This window comes from Mya arenaria, chromosome 14 (genome assembly GCF_026914265.1).
Source record: "Mya arenaria isolate MELC-2E11 chromosome 14, ASM2691426v1".
NCBI lineage: Eukaryota > Metazoa > Mollusca > Bivalvia > Myida > Myidae > Mya > Mya arenaria.
Genome location: NC_069135.1, coordinates 61,674,920 through 61,692,806, shown reverse-complemented (window position 1 = coordinate 61,692,806; position 17,887 = coordinate 61,674,920). Strand labels below are relative to the sequence as shown.

Here is a 17,887-nt window from a genome sequence, read left to right as displayed (position 1 = left end):
TCACTCTGGTGAGTCAAGTTCCGACTCTCGGCCGTCTCTATTGAGTCCCCGGATGTGTACATATTGTATCGTCTTTGTATTGTAGTCCGCGCCATTAACAGTGCCGCACCAAGGCTGGGCAAATAGACCTTCGACCTCCTCAAGACTTTTCCCCTTAGTTTCCGGTAGCCAGATATATAGAACTAAGGCACCAAGCACTGTCAGGCCAGCATACAGCAAAAAAGTGCCTGAAATGATAAATTGTATAAAATTCAGCCCTTCAACTCTGCCCGGCTCGCATACAGCATACATGAGCCTCAAACAAATAGATTTACGTGTATATCTTTATCTTACAAACGAAATTCAGTAACACTTCATATGAAGGATATATTTTTTTAAATGGAAATATTATTGTTACCAAATCGGTGATGTTTCCAGTGAGAGCTATAAAAGTGATATCTTTTTTACCAAAGCATTGGAAGTTTTCTGGGTTATTTGATCGTTACTGAATTGTATGAGTGTTTTTGTTAGAGTCATAAATGTGATATCATTGTTACCGAATCGCGTGAGGTTTTCTGTGAGAGTTATAAATGTGATGGAGACGAGTAGGTTGAAGATCCAGTTTGTGAATGTTGCCACTGAGATAGCTGAACTACGACACCAGAGAGGGTAAATCTCAGAGTTGATAGTCCATGGCATTGGACCCATACCTGCATGTAAATCATAAAATATTACTGTTTTATAAGTGTCAAAAAGCATACTTATACGGTTATCATCATCATCTGCAGACCAGGTGTACAGGTGTCAAAGTAGATACGGACAAACACATCATCTGTATATGTGGTGTAAAGTTCACAAGATTTATTCAGACACACACATCATCTGCATATGTGGTGTACAGTTCACAAGATTTATTCAGACACACACAACATCTGCATATGTGGTGAACAGTTTAAAATATATTTTCAGTCACGCATCATCTGCGGACCTGGTACATAGTGACAAGGTATATTTAGGTATTCAAGTCACAAGGTATGTACAAACACAAACAGCATAATAAGGTTTATAGAGACATACAACATCTGCCGATCTGGATATGGTGATAAGGTAAACACAAACTTATACAACATATGACTACTTACCAAAGACATCCTACATATGCAGACATAGAGCAATAGAGACACTGTAGGTAAACACATACTTAGATCAAAGGTAACAACTGCAGACATGGATTAAGGGTGACAATGTACTCTTAGACGCACAAAGCATGACTCAAATGTGTTTAGGTATATAAAGACAAGCTCAACATCTGCAGACCTGGGGCAAAGGTGACGAGGTACAGAACGAGGCCGACCATGGGCATCCAGGAAAATGGGGATGGGCAGTAGTCATAAGCCCAGGTCAGCTTCCCCGGGAGTGTTTGTTGGTTACACTGTCCAATCCCGGAAACCCAGGGGTTGTCCGTTCCAGTTGGTAGGCAGGATGAGTTACTGATTTCTGTGCCCTCATTATCCACAAAACAGTAACCGCAACTGAGGTCCATCATACAGTCATTACACGTCATGTAATAAACAATAAAAAAGAACTCCCAGTACAGAAATAAAATATCTAACTAATGGAATTCGGATATATTCGATTATTTTGAAAAATCTACAACGCTCGGCACAATTGCCATCACATTGATGGTTTGCGGCGCTGAATGTCCGTAAATATCCAAAACGTGATAATTATGTTTTATAGTGTTGATGCATACGCGCCCCTATGTGTTAATCAATAAAATGCACGCATTTTTCAATACACGACTTCTAATACAATGCGAAATACTTGCTCTGTTATCTATAATGTACATGTAGGTGTTGTGTAACCTGAATTGTACCACAAGGTATGGGTTTCTAATAAATATGACGTTAGCTCGCTAAGCAGCAATCGAAACACCTCGCCCAGCAAAATTGTCTATCTCGAAGCTTGCCAAAGATGGCCTAGTTGTTACGATTTGCAAAGCAGGTGCATTTGCTTATACATTATTTAGTTAAGAGGTATTTTAAGCTTTGTTCAAGTCGCAGAATCGGAAAATAGAGCCATGGCAAGACCCCATGCGTGTCTGTTATGGAAAGCTCTCTTTGTAGGACATTTCCGGTAAACCGGAAACTGTACAGACTGAAGTATCAACGAAGATAACTTATATTTCTAAAATATTAGCTCAGAACTTCTTTACTGTAATTGCCATTTGCAAAAATAACATATAATATTTGCTCTTATGAAATGTTCTTCTTCTGAATGCAGTTGAAACCGACTTTAAGTAACAAAAGAGAAAAGTCAATTGAAGTCTACATCAGCATTTGTTTGCCCGTAATCATCATGTGGCTAGTTAATATCTGCAATGGTCTCACAGCTGTGAATGTTTACATAGGATTTTCAATGCTACTCAGTGAATTATATATAATTAAGTGATATTTGTATAATTACATCGTATGGGGAAATTCTAATGAATGTTTGCCCAATACTTGATCCGTGAATGACCTTGTGTCAATCTTTCTTCCCTCAGTTATCAGACTGCAACAGAGATTTTTCCGTTCAACGCACGAAACATTACTCTACTTCTCAGCTTGTACTTGTCGAGATGTACATAACCACAGCTTCCCTGCGCTTAATTAATGAAACCGGTTTGTGAAAGTATGTGGAAATATTGTAAAACGGCCAATTATTCGGATAACTGCCTTTCAAGTACCTTATAATGAACTATTATTGGCCTTTTGTAGAATACCATTCGATGGTTCCATATTAGTTCATATTGCACACAAGGCGGAGCTTGAAAAGCAGTCAGCACTGCCATGTGAGTTCGTTTTGTTTTACTGATTGATAATGACGTTTTACTAAATTAATTTGCAAACAAAGAGTAGTTAGTATTGCTTAATTGTGTAATAATTGTTTACTACCTCAAGATACTTTAAGCAGTTTAAAACATTTATTAAGGGGAGGTAAAGCTAAACAAAAAATGACTTAGCCTGAAAGGTAATCTCTACCCCGAAACAGGAAGTTACTAGTTTCGTTTTGAAAAGATGTGTCCATTCATGTTTACTTTCTGTTAAGTGATAGAAATTTTGTTGAGCAGATACGAAAAGTTTACACCAAATGAAATCTGGAATTGGATAGTTATCAGATTGCCTCATTGCTTTTGTAAGTATACTATACATTTAGATTAGATTGTGTTTAGAAATATGTTTTCGAATTGTATAATTTAATTTAAAATGGGAAATTAAATATCAAACTCGGAATAAATGATCGAAATCATTGCGCTTAACATTTAAACTTGTTGCCCATATAGCGAGATTATGTCTGATAATTTTTTTTTTGAAAACATAAGAAAAAACATTATGAAAGTAATTAAGTAATTGTTCGAAACTATTAAAATATAAAATAATATTTGTTGTCATATGTCATTGAGGCGATGCATTTTCATAACATTTTATTGGAAAGGAAAATGTTTGATATCTTAAAAGAGTAAGCTATTTAATAGGAGAGGAGGTTCCCGACGTTACCCATTTGCTATAATTGCCTATGGGAACCTTTTTAAGTCAATATCAGACATGCCCATATGCAGCATTTCATATATATTATTATTGATGAATGTTTTGATTTAGGTTTTAACATTTGCAAATTAAGTTTTCAATAGCACATGAAATTTGAACCGTAAGTCATTCAAAATACATACAATTGTTTAGAACGAAACCTAATACAGCAGTATTCAACGATTCACAAGATTGGCAGATCCTACAATGTCTATACTCACCAATGTGATTTGAAGATTTGAATGGAGATATAACAGAATAAATCAATTTGGGTGGAAGGTTTGTTAAAATGGCAGGATTTAAAACACAGACATTCAAATTAAAGTCTGTGAAAAGAAAGACTAGATACTTCAGTTGAAATATGTTTTGGCAAGTGCATTGTGCATTTTTCATTTGAAGTAGAACGTATAATTAAGGTAGTTAAACCCTAATGGGCATTATTTCAAATTATGAACAGTTTGATAATTTCTGAATATGTATTATTTATTTAATTAAAACACAAAATTTAAAAGAATTTGACCGTCAAGTTACAAAACTATTTGAACTACACACATTTCAAAATGCTTGATAAACAGATAGAGAGATTCTTTATATCCTCCTATATTACCATGTACATTATAATCAGAACAAATTACGATGAAACATATAGAACAACAATTTGACATAAAATTTATACAACAAATGAATTTATAAGGTATAAAGGATAACTATATGCAATATATATGAATAACACTGTATTTCAACTATGCATCTGCACATGTCCTTATATATAGTGAATGAAACTTAGTTTTCTTTCTTTATTCCACGACGTTTTATTGTTATTTTTATACATATATCACATATTTTTTATTCATATTTTGAATATATACCGTGTAAGCCAAAAAGAACTAAACGACGCAAAGAGAAAGTCTAGATCTTATTTCACTCTTTATTTCATATATATTTTTCATCATTTTGATAATACTTTGGTATCATAGTAACACAACTATATTTGTTTCCTGAGTAGAACATTGATCATATCATAAGCAACTCCTAAATTAAATCAGACATTTACAATCGTTAATTGTCACTGAAACCCAGTCATATTCTCAGGGGCAAATGAGGTGCTGTGTTTATATGACATAAAATACCTACAGGGACAAACAAAGTGCTGCGTTTAAATGACGTGAAATACCCTCAGGGGCAGACGAAGTGCGGCTTTGGTATGCCATAAAAAAACACCGGGGTAAATGCAGTGCTGCGTCTATATAACATGAAATACCCACAGGTGAAAATAAAGTCCTGCGTTTATATGATATGAAATACCATCAGGGAAAAATGCTGCGTTTATATGTCATGAAATATGCCCAGAAATAAATGAAGTGCTGCGCTCATATGCCATAAACACCCTAAGGGACAAATGAAGTGCTGCGTTTATATGACACGAAATACCCCCAGGGGAAGATGAATTGCTGCGTTTAAATGACATAAAAACCCTAAGGGACAAATGAAGTGCTGCGTTTAAATGACATGAAAAATCCTCAGGGGCAAACGAAGTGCTGCGTTTATATGCCATGAAATACACACAGGGGCAAATAAAGTTCTGCATTTATATAACATGAAATACACAGAGTAGCAAATGTAGTGCTGCGTTTATATCAAATGAAATACCCATATTGGAAAATTATGTGCTGCATTTATATGGCATGTAATGCCCTAAGGGGTAGCTCAAGTGCTGCATTTATATGACATAAAATATCCTCAGGGACAAATGAAGTGCTGCGTTTATTTGACATGAAATATGCCCAGGAGCAAATGAAATCCTGCGTTTATATGACATGAAATACCCGCAGGGGTAGATGAAGTGCTGCGTTTATATGACATTAAATACCCACCAGGGTAGCTGAAGTGCTGCGTTTATATGACATGAAGTACCCATAAGGGCAAATGAAGTCCTCCACACTCTATGCATTTTTACATAAACATGCATATGTATCATCAGGCAAAAGTTTAATTTTATCTCAAAGTTCACAATAAGGTGATATTTTATCACGATATGTGTATGTGCGTGTGTTCGTACGTACTAGCATACGTGCATGCGTGCGTGTGTGCGTGTGCGTGTAAAAGAAAGGTTCAAAATACAGTAATGTTAAAACTGTTTTAAAGCATTTTGGACAACAAGATTCAGGGAAGTTAGACTAAACTGCAATCTGTGAATTTGTGTGTGTATGAACACCTCTAAACCTTCTTTTTCATAACTGATTTTGAGTAACAAGGGCTTGCCATATCACAGAAAACAAAGCATATGCCACTGGCCTATGATACATTGTAAATTAGTATTCTAACTTAATGTGCGATTTACTGTTTGGCGAGACAATAGAACGATTAATATCTGCAAACTTATTCATATCGTCACGCTAGTCGATGGAAATAAAAGCAGATATTGAGTTATTTCATATCCATCGTCTGTGAAGTGGACATGGAAATTTGGAATATTGAATATCAAATTTCATTGTATTCTCCTTCAATAGTCGCTCAGTGTCAACCAAAGAGGTTTGCTAGTTACAATTTCGATAACCGGTCAATTCATATGCTATGTTCCAATTTTCAACTTTGCTAAATTTGCATTATCCACTCTTAGCCAACATTGGTCATAGTGCGTCTTGGCTCTTCACATTTCTCCATCATACTTGAGGAGTTTTAATGACATTTTCACCACCAGTTTTAAAACTAAGATATAGAGGATAATTGTTCGTTTCAGTATAAAATCATAATATGGCGTCAATGTATCCCCTGATATTTTTTCACTTGCGGAGCTGAAAATAATTCATTACATGATAAAACATGCTTTAAAATCAAATGAATTGCCATATTTTAGGCATAAACGTTAACGTCACACGTTCAATTCTACTCAGCGAAATATTTTATTTCATGTTTTATAACAGGCAATCATTACATATAGCACTATTAACTGACCCGTTTTAATGTTTTTAGAATATGGCAGAACGGGACAAATTTGACTAAATCTGACTAAAATAGAATAGAATAGAATAGAATAGAATAGAATAGAATAGAATAGAATAGAATAGAATAGAATAGAATAGAATAGAATGGAATAGAATGGAAGAGTGTTTGACCTTGGCCATCAGGTGAATATTCCAAACTGCCACCTGTGTTTATGACCCACTTAATCGGGTGTAAGTGCGAAACTGTTACCTGTGTGTATGACATCGGCCTTCAAACGACTGTAAGATACTTCCACCTGTAGGTATGACATCGGCTTTCAAACGACTGTACGATACTGCCACTTGTGTGTCGGCCGTTGGGTTAAAGTGCGGAACTATAACATGTGTGTATGACTTCCTTCGTCGGGTTTCAGTGCGAAACTGCCACCTGTGTGTATGACCTTGATGAAATAACGTTTTGTAATATTACCGATACTTAAGATGAAAATCATTTCAATAAAAAAACGTGGCATTGAAATTTGTTTGAAATCAAAAGGCGCTACCTTTCGTATGATCAATTTCAGTTATTAGATAAGGTGACTGTTACCCTAACAACTAAATATTCTTACTTTTTGCACTTTTCCTGTATATAACTTCACAGTTTAGGAAATAATTAAAATTCGTTATTAAAGATTATTATATGTACGAACTTTTCTTGAAGTGCCAATGGTTATATACATATTAATGGTATGATCGGCGACTCGGGTTCGATTCCTGGCTTAGACACATGCGAGTTTGGTTTGTGGTTACAAAGTCGGACAAGTCGGTTTCCTCCGGGTACTCCGATTTTCCGCACAACACCACACTCTCGCGCAACATCGTTCCAATCGTGATTAATATAAGTTGCAATTGCTTGTTTCACAGTCGTTGTAAAATAAATAAGTTTAAATTAAACTAATGGTATATTAATATAACTAATTTCCAATTTTGATAAACTAAAGCCAACCCTATCGATGCATTTGAGAAGTCATGTGATAAAGACACATTTCTTTTATGGCTTAAGTCACGTTTAACAATGGTTTAGGTGACATGTACACTTGAAAAAAGATGATTGTTGTCTAATGTGCTCATCCAGTCGAAATGCACCCACTATATATTTAATGTAAATCCGCCATCTTGAATTAGGTAGTAACATGAGGGATTTTTTGAAGCCGCTTGGGCGTAACATAATTGATCCGGTGTTGTCTAATGTGCTCATCCAGTCGATATACACTCGGTGACCCCACTATATATTTATTGTAAATCCGCCATCTTGAATGAGGTAGTAACATGAGGGATTTTTGAAGCTAACACCGGCGTAACGCTTTCGGATCCAACCGATTAGCAGACAACAAGTTCTTAATTTTCCAATAGTCAGTCATTATAGCGGGATAACAGTTCGCTGTAATATTGAGCAGTAATTTTATTATTTTTATTAGCAGACGATTCATAAGGCGCGACCGTCTTAGTGAATTAGACTGTAGCAGTCAATATTTTTCCGAAAGTCTGCCATTATAGTGCACCAATTGTAACCCCCACCCCCACCCCCAAGGTTCGGGGGTATACCGGGGTTAGAAATGGAAATGGGCCGTGTTTTTTTACAAGATGGCCCCGCAGTGCCGGGTGAATGCGGTGGTTTTGTCTTCACACCAAATATAGCGGAAAATTGGCCTTACCTAGGGTCATCGGCTATAAATTTTCGTGAGGTGTGTCCCACGGATAGTGGCGTCAATAACATCCTTTTCAAAACGGGTGTAAATAAGAAAATAAATTAAAATACTAATAAAATGAAAATAAGCATTAAATAAACAGAAAATTTGTTTACTTCCGTGTAAGATCGTGATCATAGAAAAACTTGTGGCTTCACTCGTGAAAAAATACGATTCCTGATTGATAATAATGCCCCGAGCGGAGATCAAACAAGGGTCACTCTGATCAAGGGTTCGATACGCCTTTCCCACCGATTCAATTATAAAGTTTTTTGCTTTTTGTTTTGATTCGTATATATAATCTGTTTGTGGTGTTTGTTTGTTTGTTTGTTTGTTTGCGTCACTCGTTTTGTGTCCACTGAACCTAAATAGTGCACCTAAAAAGGTTTAGTGTTTGCCTTACATTTTTAGCCAATCAGGTTTCATACGAATCAATACGCTTTGCTTAAGACAACTCTTCGTTACATAAGTCCCAGTATCTCTGTATTTGACTGAGTGACCAATTATCATACAATAAGGATTAAAGTCCCAGTATCTCTGTATTTGACTGAGTGACCAATTTTCATACAATAAGGATTAAAGTCCTAGTATCTCTGTAATAGATTCAGAGACCTATTTTCATACAATAAGGATTAAAGTCCCAGTATCTCTGTATTAGATTGAGTAAACTATTTTTATACAATAAGGATTAAAGTCCCAGTATCTCTGTAACAGATTCAGTGACCTATGTTCATACATTAAGGATTAAAGTCCCAGTATCTCTGTAATTGATTCAGTGACCTATGTTCATACAATAAGGATTAAAGTCCCAGCATCTCTGTATTATATTGAGTAACCTATTGTCATACAATAAGGATTAAAGTCCCATTATCTCTGTAAAAGATTCAGTGACCTTTGTTCATACAATAAGGACTAAAGTCCCAGTATGTCTGTAATAAATTCGGTAACCTATTTTCATACAATAAGGATTAAAGTCCCAGTATCTCTGTAAAAGATTCAGTGACCTATGTTCATACAATAAGGATCAAAGTCCCAGCATCTCTGTAATAGATTCAGTGACATATTTTCATATAATAAGGATTAAAGTCCCAGTATCTATGTATAAGATTGAGTAACCTATTTCTATACAATAAGGATTAAAGTCCCAGTATCTCTGTAATAGATTCAGTGACTTATGTTCATAAAATAAGGATTAAAGTTCAAGTATCTCTGTAAAAGATTCAGTAACCTATTTTCATAAAATAAAGATTAAAGTCCCAGTATTTCTGTAATATATTTAGTGACCTATTTTCATACAATAAGGATTAAAGTCCCAGTATCTCAGTAATAGATTCAGTGACCTATGTTCATACAATAAGGATCAAAGTCCCAGTAACTCTGTAATAGATTCAGTGACCTATTTTCATATAATAAGGATTAAAGTCCCAGTATCTCTGTATTAGATTGAGAAACCTATTTCTATACAATAAGGAATAAAGTCCCAGTATCTCTGTAATAGATTCAGTGACCTATGTTCATACAATAAGGACTAAAGTCCCAGTATCTCTGTAATAAATTCGGTAACCTATTTTCATACAATAAGGATTAAAGTCCCAGTATCTCAGTAATAGATTCAGTGACCTATGTTCATACAATAAGGATCAAAGTCCCAGTAACTCTGTATTAGATTCAGTGACCTATTTTCATATAATAAGGATTAAAGTCCCAGTATCTCTGTATTAGATTGAGTAACCTATTTCTATACAATAAGGATTAAAGTCCCAGTATCTTTGTAATAGATTCAGTGACCTATGTTCATACAATATGGATTAAAGTCCCAGTATTTCTGTAATATATTCAGTGACCTATTTTCATACAATAAGGATTTAAGTCCCAGTATCTCTGTAATAGATTCAGTGACCTATGTTCATACAATAAGGATTAAAGTCCCAGTATCTCTGTAATAGATTCAGTGACCTATGTTCATATAATAAGGATTTAAGTCCCAGTATCTCTGTAATATATTCAGTGACCTATTTTCATACAATAAGGATTAAAGTCCCAGTATCTCTGTAATAGATTCAGAGACCTATTTTCATACAATAAGGATTAAAGTCCCAGTATCTCTGTAATATTTTCATTGACCTATTTTCATACAATAGGGATTAAAGTCCCAGTATCTCTGTAATAGATTCAATAACCTATATTCATACAATAAGGATTAAAGTCCTAGTATTTCTGTAATATATTCAGTGACCTATTTTCATACAATAAGGATTTAAGTCCCAGTATCTCTGTAATATATTCAGTGACCTATGTTAATACAATAAGGATTAAAGTCCCAGTATCTCTGTAATAGATTCAGTAACCTTTTTTCATACATTAAGGATTAAAGACCCAGTATCTCAGTAATAGATTCAGTGACCTATTTTCATACAATAAGGATTAAAGTCCCAGCATCTCTGTAATAAATTCGGTAACCTATTTCTATACAATAAGAATTAAAGTCCAAGTATCTCTGTAAAAGATTCAGTGACCTATGTTCATACAATAAGGACTAAAGTCCCAGTATCTCTGTAACAAATTCGGTAACCTATTTCTATACAATAAGAATTAAAGTCCCAGTATCTCTGTAAAAGATTCAGTGACCTATATTAATACGATAAGGATCAAAGCCCCAGTATCTCTGTAATAGATTCAGTGACCTATTTTCATATAATAAGGATTAAAGTCCCAGTATCTCTGTATTAGATTGAGTAACCTATTTTTATACAATAAGGATTAAAGTCCCAGTACCTCTGTAATAGATTCAGTGACCTATGTTTTTACAATAAGGATCAAAGTCCCAGTATCTCTGTAATAGATTCAGTGACCTATGTTAATACAATAAGGATTTAAGTCCCAGTATCTCTGTATTAGATTGAGTAACCTTTTTTATACAATAAGAATTCAAGTCCCAGTATCTCTGTAATAGATTCAGTAACCTATTTTCATAAAATAAGGATTAAAGTCCAAGTATTTCTGTATTAGATTGAGTAACTTATATCTATACAATAATGATTAAAGTCCCAGTATCTTTGTAATTGATTCAGTGACATATGTTCATACAATAAGGATTAATACTTCAGTTGAAATATGTTTTGGCAAGTGCATTGTGCATTTTTCATTTGAAGTAGAACGTATAATTAAGGTAGTTAAACCCTAATGGGCATTATTTCAAATTATGAACAGTTTGATAATTTCTGAATATGTATTATTTATTTAATTAAAACACAAAATTTAAAAGAATTTGACCGTCAAGTTACAAAACTATTTGAACTACACACATTTCAAAATGCTTGATAAACAGATAGAGAGATTCTTTATATCCTCCTATATTACCATGTACATTATAATCAGAACAAATTACGATGAAACATATAGAACAACAATTTGACATAAAATTTATACAACAAATGAATTTATAAGGTATAAAGGATAACTATATGCAATATATATGAATAACACTGTATTTCAACTATGCATCTGCACATGTCCTTATATATAGTGAATGAAACTTAGTTTTCTTTCTTTATTCCACGACGTTTTATTGTTATTTTTATACATATATCACATATTTTTTATTCATATTTTGAATATATACCGTGTAAGCCAAAAAGAACTAAACGACGCAAAGAGAAAGTCTAGATCTTATTTCACTCTTTATTTCATATATATTTTTCATCATTTTGATAATACTTTGGTATCATAGTAACACAACTATATTTGTTTCCTGAGTAGAACATTGATCATATCATAAGCAACTCCTAAATTAAATCAGACATTTACAATCGTTAATTGTCACTGAAACCCAGTCATATTCTCAGGGGCAAATGAGGTGCTGTGTTTATATGACATAAAATACCTACAGGGACAAACAAAGTGCTGCGTTTAAATGACGTGAAATACCCTCAGGGGCAGACGAAGTGCGGCTTTGGTATGCCATAAAAAAACACCGGGGTAAATGCAGTGCTGCGTCTATATAACATGAAATACCCACAGGTGAAAATAAAGTCCTGCGTTTATATGATATGAAATACCATCAGGGAAAAATGCTGCGTTTATATGTCATGAAATATGCCCAGAAATAAATGAAGTGCTGCGCTCATATGCCATAAACACCCTAAGGGACAAATGAAGTGCTGCGTTTATATGACACGAAATACCCCCAGGGGAAGATGAATTGCTGCGTTTAAATGACATAAAAACCCTAAGGGACAAATGAAGTGCTGCGTTTAAATGACATGAAAAATCCTCAGGGGCAAACGAAGTGCTGCGTTTATATGCCATGAAATACACACAGGGGCAAATAAAGTTCTGCATTTATATAACATGAAATACACAGAGTAGCAAATGTAGTGCTGCGTTTATATCAAATGAAATACCCATATTGGAAAATTATGTGCTGCATTTATATGGCATGTAATGCCCTAAGGGGTAGCTCAAGTGCTGCATTTATATGACATAAAATATCCTCAGGGACAAATGAAGTGCTGCGTTTATTTGACATGAAATATGCCCAGGAGCAAATGAAATCCTGCGTTTATATGACATGAAATACCCGCAGGGGTAGATGAAGTGCTGCGTTTATATGACATTAAATACCCACCAGGGTAGCTGAAGTGCTGCGTTTATATGACATGAAGTACCCATAAGGGCAAATGAAGTCCTCCACACTCTATGCATTTTTACATAAACATGCATATGTATCATCAGGCAAAAGTTTAATTTTATCTCAAAGTTCACAATAAGGTGATATTTTATCACGATATGTGTATGTGCGTGTGTTCGTACGTACTAGCATACGTGCATGCGTGCGTGTGTGCGTGTGCGTGTAAAAGAAAGGTTCAAAATACAGTAATGTTAAAACTGTTTTAAAGCATTTTGGACAACAAGATTCAGGGAAGTTAGACTAAACTGCAATCTGTGAATTTGTGTGTGTATGAACACCTCTAAACCTTCTTTTTCATAACTGATTTTGAGTAACAAGGGCTTGCCATATCACAGAAAACAAAGCATATGCCACTGGCCTATGATACATTGTAAATTAGTATTCTAACTTAATGTGCGATTTACTGTTTGGCGAGACAATAGAACGATTAATATCTGCAAACTTATTCATATCGTCACGCTAGTCGATGGAAATAAAAGCAGATATTGAGTTATTTCATATCCATCGTCTGTGAAGTGGACATGGAAATTTGGAATATTGAATATCAAATTTCATTGTATTCTCCTTCAATAGTCGCTCAGTGTCAACCAAAGAGGTTTGCTAGTTACAATTTCGATAACCGGTCAATTCATATGCTATGTTCCAATTTTCAACTTTGCTAAATTTGCATTATCCACTCTTAGCCAACATTGGTCATAGTGCGTCTTGGCTCTTCACATTTCTCCATCATACTTGAGGAGTTTTAATGACATTTTCACCACCAGTTTTAAAACTAAGATATAGAGGATAATTGTTCGTTTCAGTATAAAATCATAATATGGCGTCAATGTATCCCCTGATATTTTTTCACTTGCGGAGCTGAAAATAATTCATTACATGATAAAACATGCTTTAAAATCAAATGAATTGCCATATTTTAGGCATAAACGTTAACGTCACACGTTCAATTCTACTCAGCGAAATATTTTATTTCATGTTTTATAACAGGCAATCATTACATATAGCACTATTAACTGACCCGTTTTAATGTTTTTAGAATATGGCAGAACGGGACAAATTTGACTAAATCTGACTAAAATAGAATAGAATAGAATAGAATAGAATAGAATAGAATAGAATAGAATAGAATAGAATAGAATAGAATAGAATGGAATAGAATGGAAGAGTGTTTGACCTTGGCCATCAGGTGAATATTCCAAACTGCCACCTGTGTTTATGACCCACTTAATCGGGTGTAAGTGCGAAACTGCCACCTGTGTGTATGACATCGGCCTTCAAACGACTGTAAGATACTTCCACCTGTAGGTATGACATCGGCTTTCAAACGACTGTACGATACTGCCACTTGTGTGTCGGCCGTTGGGTTAAAGTGCGGAACTATAACCTGTGTGTATGACTTCCTTCGTCGGGTTTCAGTGCGAAACTGCCACCTGTGTGTATGACCTTGATGAAATAACGTTTTGTAATATTACCGATACTTAAGATGAAAATCATTTCAATAAAAAACGTGGCATTGAAATTTGTTTGAAATCAAAAGGCGCTACCTTTCGTATGATCAATTTCAGTTATTAGATAAGGTGACTGTTACCCTAACAACTAAATATTCTTACTTTTTGCACTTTTCCTGTATATAACTTCACAGTTTAGGAAATAATTAAAATTCGTTATTAAAGATTATTATATGTACGAACTTTTCTTGAAGTGCCAATGGTTATATACATATTAATGGTATGATCGGCGACTCGGGTTCGATTCCTGGCTTAGACACATGCGAGTTTGGTTTGTGGTTACAAAGTCGGACAAGTCGGTTTCCTCCGGGTACTCCGATTTTCCGCACAACACCACACTCTCGCGCAACATCGTTCCAATCGTGATTAATATAAGTTGCAATTGCTTGTTTCACAGTCGTTGTAAAATAAATAAGTTTAAATTAAACTAATGGTATATTAATATAACTAATTTCCAATTTTGATAAACTAAAGCCAACCCTATCGATGCATTTGAGAAGTCATGTGATAAAGACACATTTCTTTTATGGCTTAAGTCACGTTTAACAATGGTTTAGGTGACATGTACACTTGAAAAAAGATGATTGTTGTCTAATGTGCTCATCCAGTCGAAATGCACCCACTATATATTTAATGTAAATCCGCCATCTTGAATTAGGTAGTAACATGAGGGATTTTTTGAAGCCGCTTGGGCGTAACATAATTGATCCGGTGTTGTCTAATGTGCTCATCCAGTCGATATACACTCGGTGACCCCACTATATATTTATTGTAAATCCGCCATCTTGAATGAGGTAGTAACATGAGGGATTTTTGAAGCTAACACCGGCGTAACGCTTTCGGATCCAACCGATTAGCAGACAACAAGTTCTTAATTTTCCAATAGTCTGTCATTATAGCGGGATAACAGTTCGCTGTAATATTGAGCAGTAATTTTATTATTTTTATTAGCAGACGATTCATAAGGCGCGACCGTCTTAGTGAATTAGACTGTAGCAGTCAATATTTTTCCGAAAGTCTGCCATTATAGTGCACCAATTGTAACCCCCACCCCCACCCCCAAGGTTCGGGGGTATACCGGGGTTAGAAATGGAAATGGGCCGTGTTTTTTTACAAGATGGCCCCGCAGTGCCGGGTGAATGCGGTGGTTTTGTCTTCACACCAAATATAGCGGAAAATTGGCCTTACCTAGGGTCATCGGCTATAAATTTTCGTGAGGTGTGTCCCACGGATAGTGGCGTCAATAACATCCTTTTCAAAACGGGTGTAAATAAGAAAATAAATTAAAATACTAATAAAATGAAAATAAGCATTAAATAAACAGAAAATTTGTTTACTTCCGTGTAAGATCGTGATCATAGAAAAACTTGTGGCTTCACTCGTGAAAAAATACGATTCCTGATTGATAATAATGCCCCGAGCGGAGATCAAACAAGGGTCACTCTGATCAAGGGTTCGATACGCCTTTCCCACCGATTCAATTATAAAGTTTTTTGCTTTTTGTTTTGATTCGTATATATAATCTGTTTGTGGTGTTTGTTTGTTTGTTTGTTTGTTTGCGTCACTCGTTTTGTGTCCACTGAACCTAAATAGTGCACCTAAAAAGGTTTAGTGTTTGCCTTACATTTTTAGCCAATCAGGTTTCATACGAATCAATACGCTTTGCTTAAGACAACTCTTCGTTACATAAGTCCCAGTATCTCTGTATTTGACTGAGTGACCAATTATCATACAATAAGGATTAAAGTCCCAGTATCTCTGTATTTGACTGAGTGACCAATTTTCATACAATAAGGATTAAAGTCCTAGTATCTCTGTAATAGATTCAGAGACCTATTTTCATACAATAAGGATTAAAGTCCCAGTATCTCTGTATTAGATTGAGTAAACTATTTTTATACAATAAGGATTAAAGTCCCAGTATCTCTGTAACAGATTCAGTGACCTATGTTCATACATTAAGGATTAAAGTCCCAGTATCTCTGTAATTGATTCAGTGACCTATGTTCATACAATAAGGATTAAAGTCCCAGCATCTCTGTATTATATTGAGTAACCTATTGTCATACAATAAGGATTAAAGTCCCATTATCTCTGTAAAAGATTCAGTGACCTTTGTTCATACAATAAGGACTAAAGTCCCAGTATGTCTGTAATAAATTCGGTAACCTATTTTCATACAATAAGGATTAAAGTCCCAGTATCTCTGTAAAAGATTCAGTGACCTATGTTCATACAATAAGGATCAAAGTCCCAGCATCTCTGTAATAGATTCAGTGACATATTTTCATATAATAAGGATTAAAGTCCCAGTATCTATGTATAAGATTGAGTAACCTATTTCTATACAATAAGGATTAAAGTCCCAGTATCTCTGTAATAGATTCAGTGACTTATGTTCATAAAATAAGGATTAAAGTTCAAGTATCTCTGTAAAAGATTCAGTAACCTATTTTCATAAAATAAAGATTAAAGTCCCAGTATTTCTGTAATATATTTAGTGACCTATTTTCATACAATAAGGATTAAAGTCCCAGTATCTCAGTAATAGATTCAGTGACCTATGTTCATACAATAAGGATCAAAGTCCCAGTAACTCTGTAATAGATTCAGTGACCTATTTTCATATAATAAGGATTAAAGTCCCAGTATCTCTGTATTAGATTGAGAAACCTATTTCTATACAATAAGGAATAAAGTCCCAGTATCTCTGTAATAGATTCAGTGACCTATGTTCATACAATAAGGACTAAAGTCCCAGTATCTCTGTAATAAATTCGGTAACCTATTTTCATACAATAAGGATTAAAGTCCCAGTATCTCAGTAATAGATTCAGTGACCTATGTTCATACAATAAGGATCAAAGTCCCAGTAACTCTGTATTAGATTCAGTGACCTATTTTCATATAATAAGGATTAAAGTCCCAGTATCTCTGTATTAGATTGAGTAACCTATTTCTATACAATAAGGATTAAAGTCCCAGTATCTTTGTAATAGATTCAGTGACCTATGTTCATACAATATGGATTAAAGTCCCAGTATTTCTGTAATATATTCAGTGACCTATATTCATACAATAAGGATTTAAGTCCCAGTATCTCTGTAGTAGATTCAGTGACCTATGTTAATACAATAAGGATTAACGTCCCAGTATCTCTGTAATAGATTCAGTGACCTATGTTCATATAATAAGGATTTAAGTCCCAGTATCTCTGTAATATATTCAGTGACCTATTTTCATACAATAAGGATTAAAGTCCCAGTATCTCTGTAATAGATTCAGAGACCTATTTTCATACAATAAGGATTAAAGTCCCAGTATCTCTGTAATATTTTCATTGACCTATTTTCATACAATAGGGATTAAAGTCCCAGTATCTCTGTAATAGATTCAATAACCTATATTCATACAATAAGGATTAAAGTCCTAGTATTTCTGTAATATATTCAGTGACCTATTTTCATAC

At 34.6% G+C, this 17,887-nt stretch overlaps 2 protein-coding genes across 2 annotated transcripts in view; one reads left to right on the top strand and one right to left on the bottom strand.

The window, feature by feature from the left end:
- On the bottom strand, positions 1-1,543 carry LOC128216354 (proton myo-inositol cotransporter-like). The gene is made up of 3 exons (XM_052922913.1): positions 1,297-1,543; positions 537-689; positions 1-227 (listed from the first exon to the last, which is right to left on the bottom strand). Exons 1-3 carry the CDS (start codon positions 1,541-1,543, stop codon positions 1-3), a joined length of 627 nt encoding a protein of 208 aa, XP_052778873.1.
- A 1,490-nt stretch (positions 1,544-3,033) lies between these two features.
- LOC128218228 (uncharacterized) overlaps positions 3,034-17,887 on the top strand; it is a 48,385-nt gene continuing 33,531 nt past the window's right edge. Inside the window, exon 1 of the mRNA XM_052925836.1 lies at positions 3,034-3,156. The gene's annotated coding sequence lies outside the window, so the exon portion shown is untranslated. The remainder of the gene's footprint in view (positions 3,157-17,887) is intronic.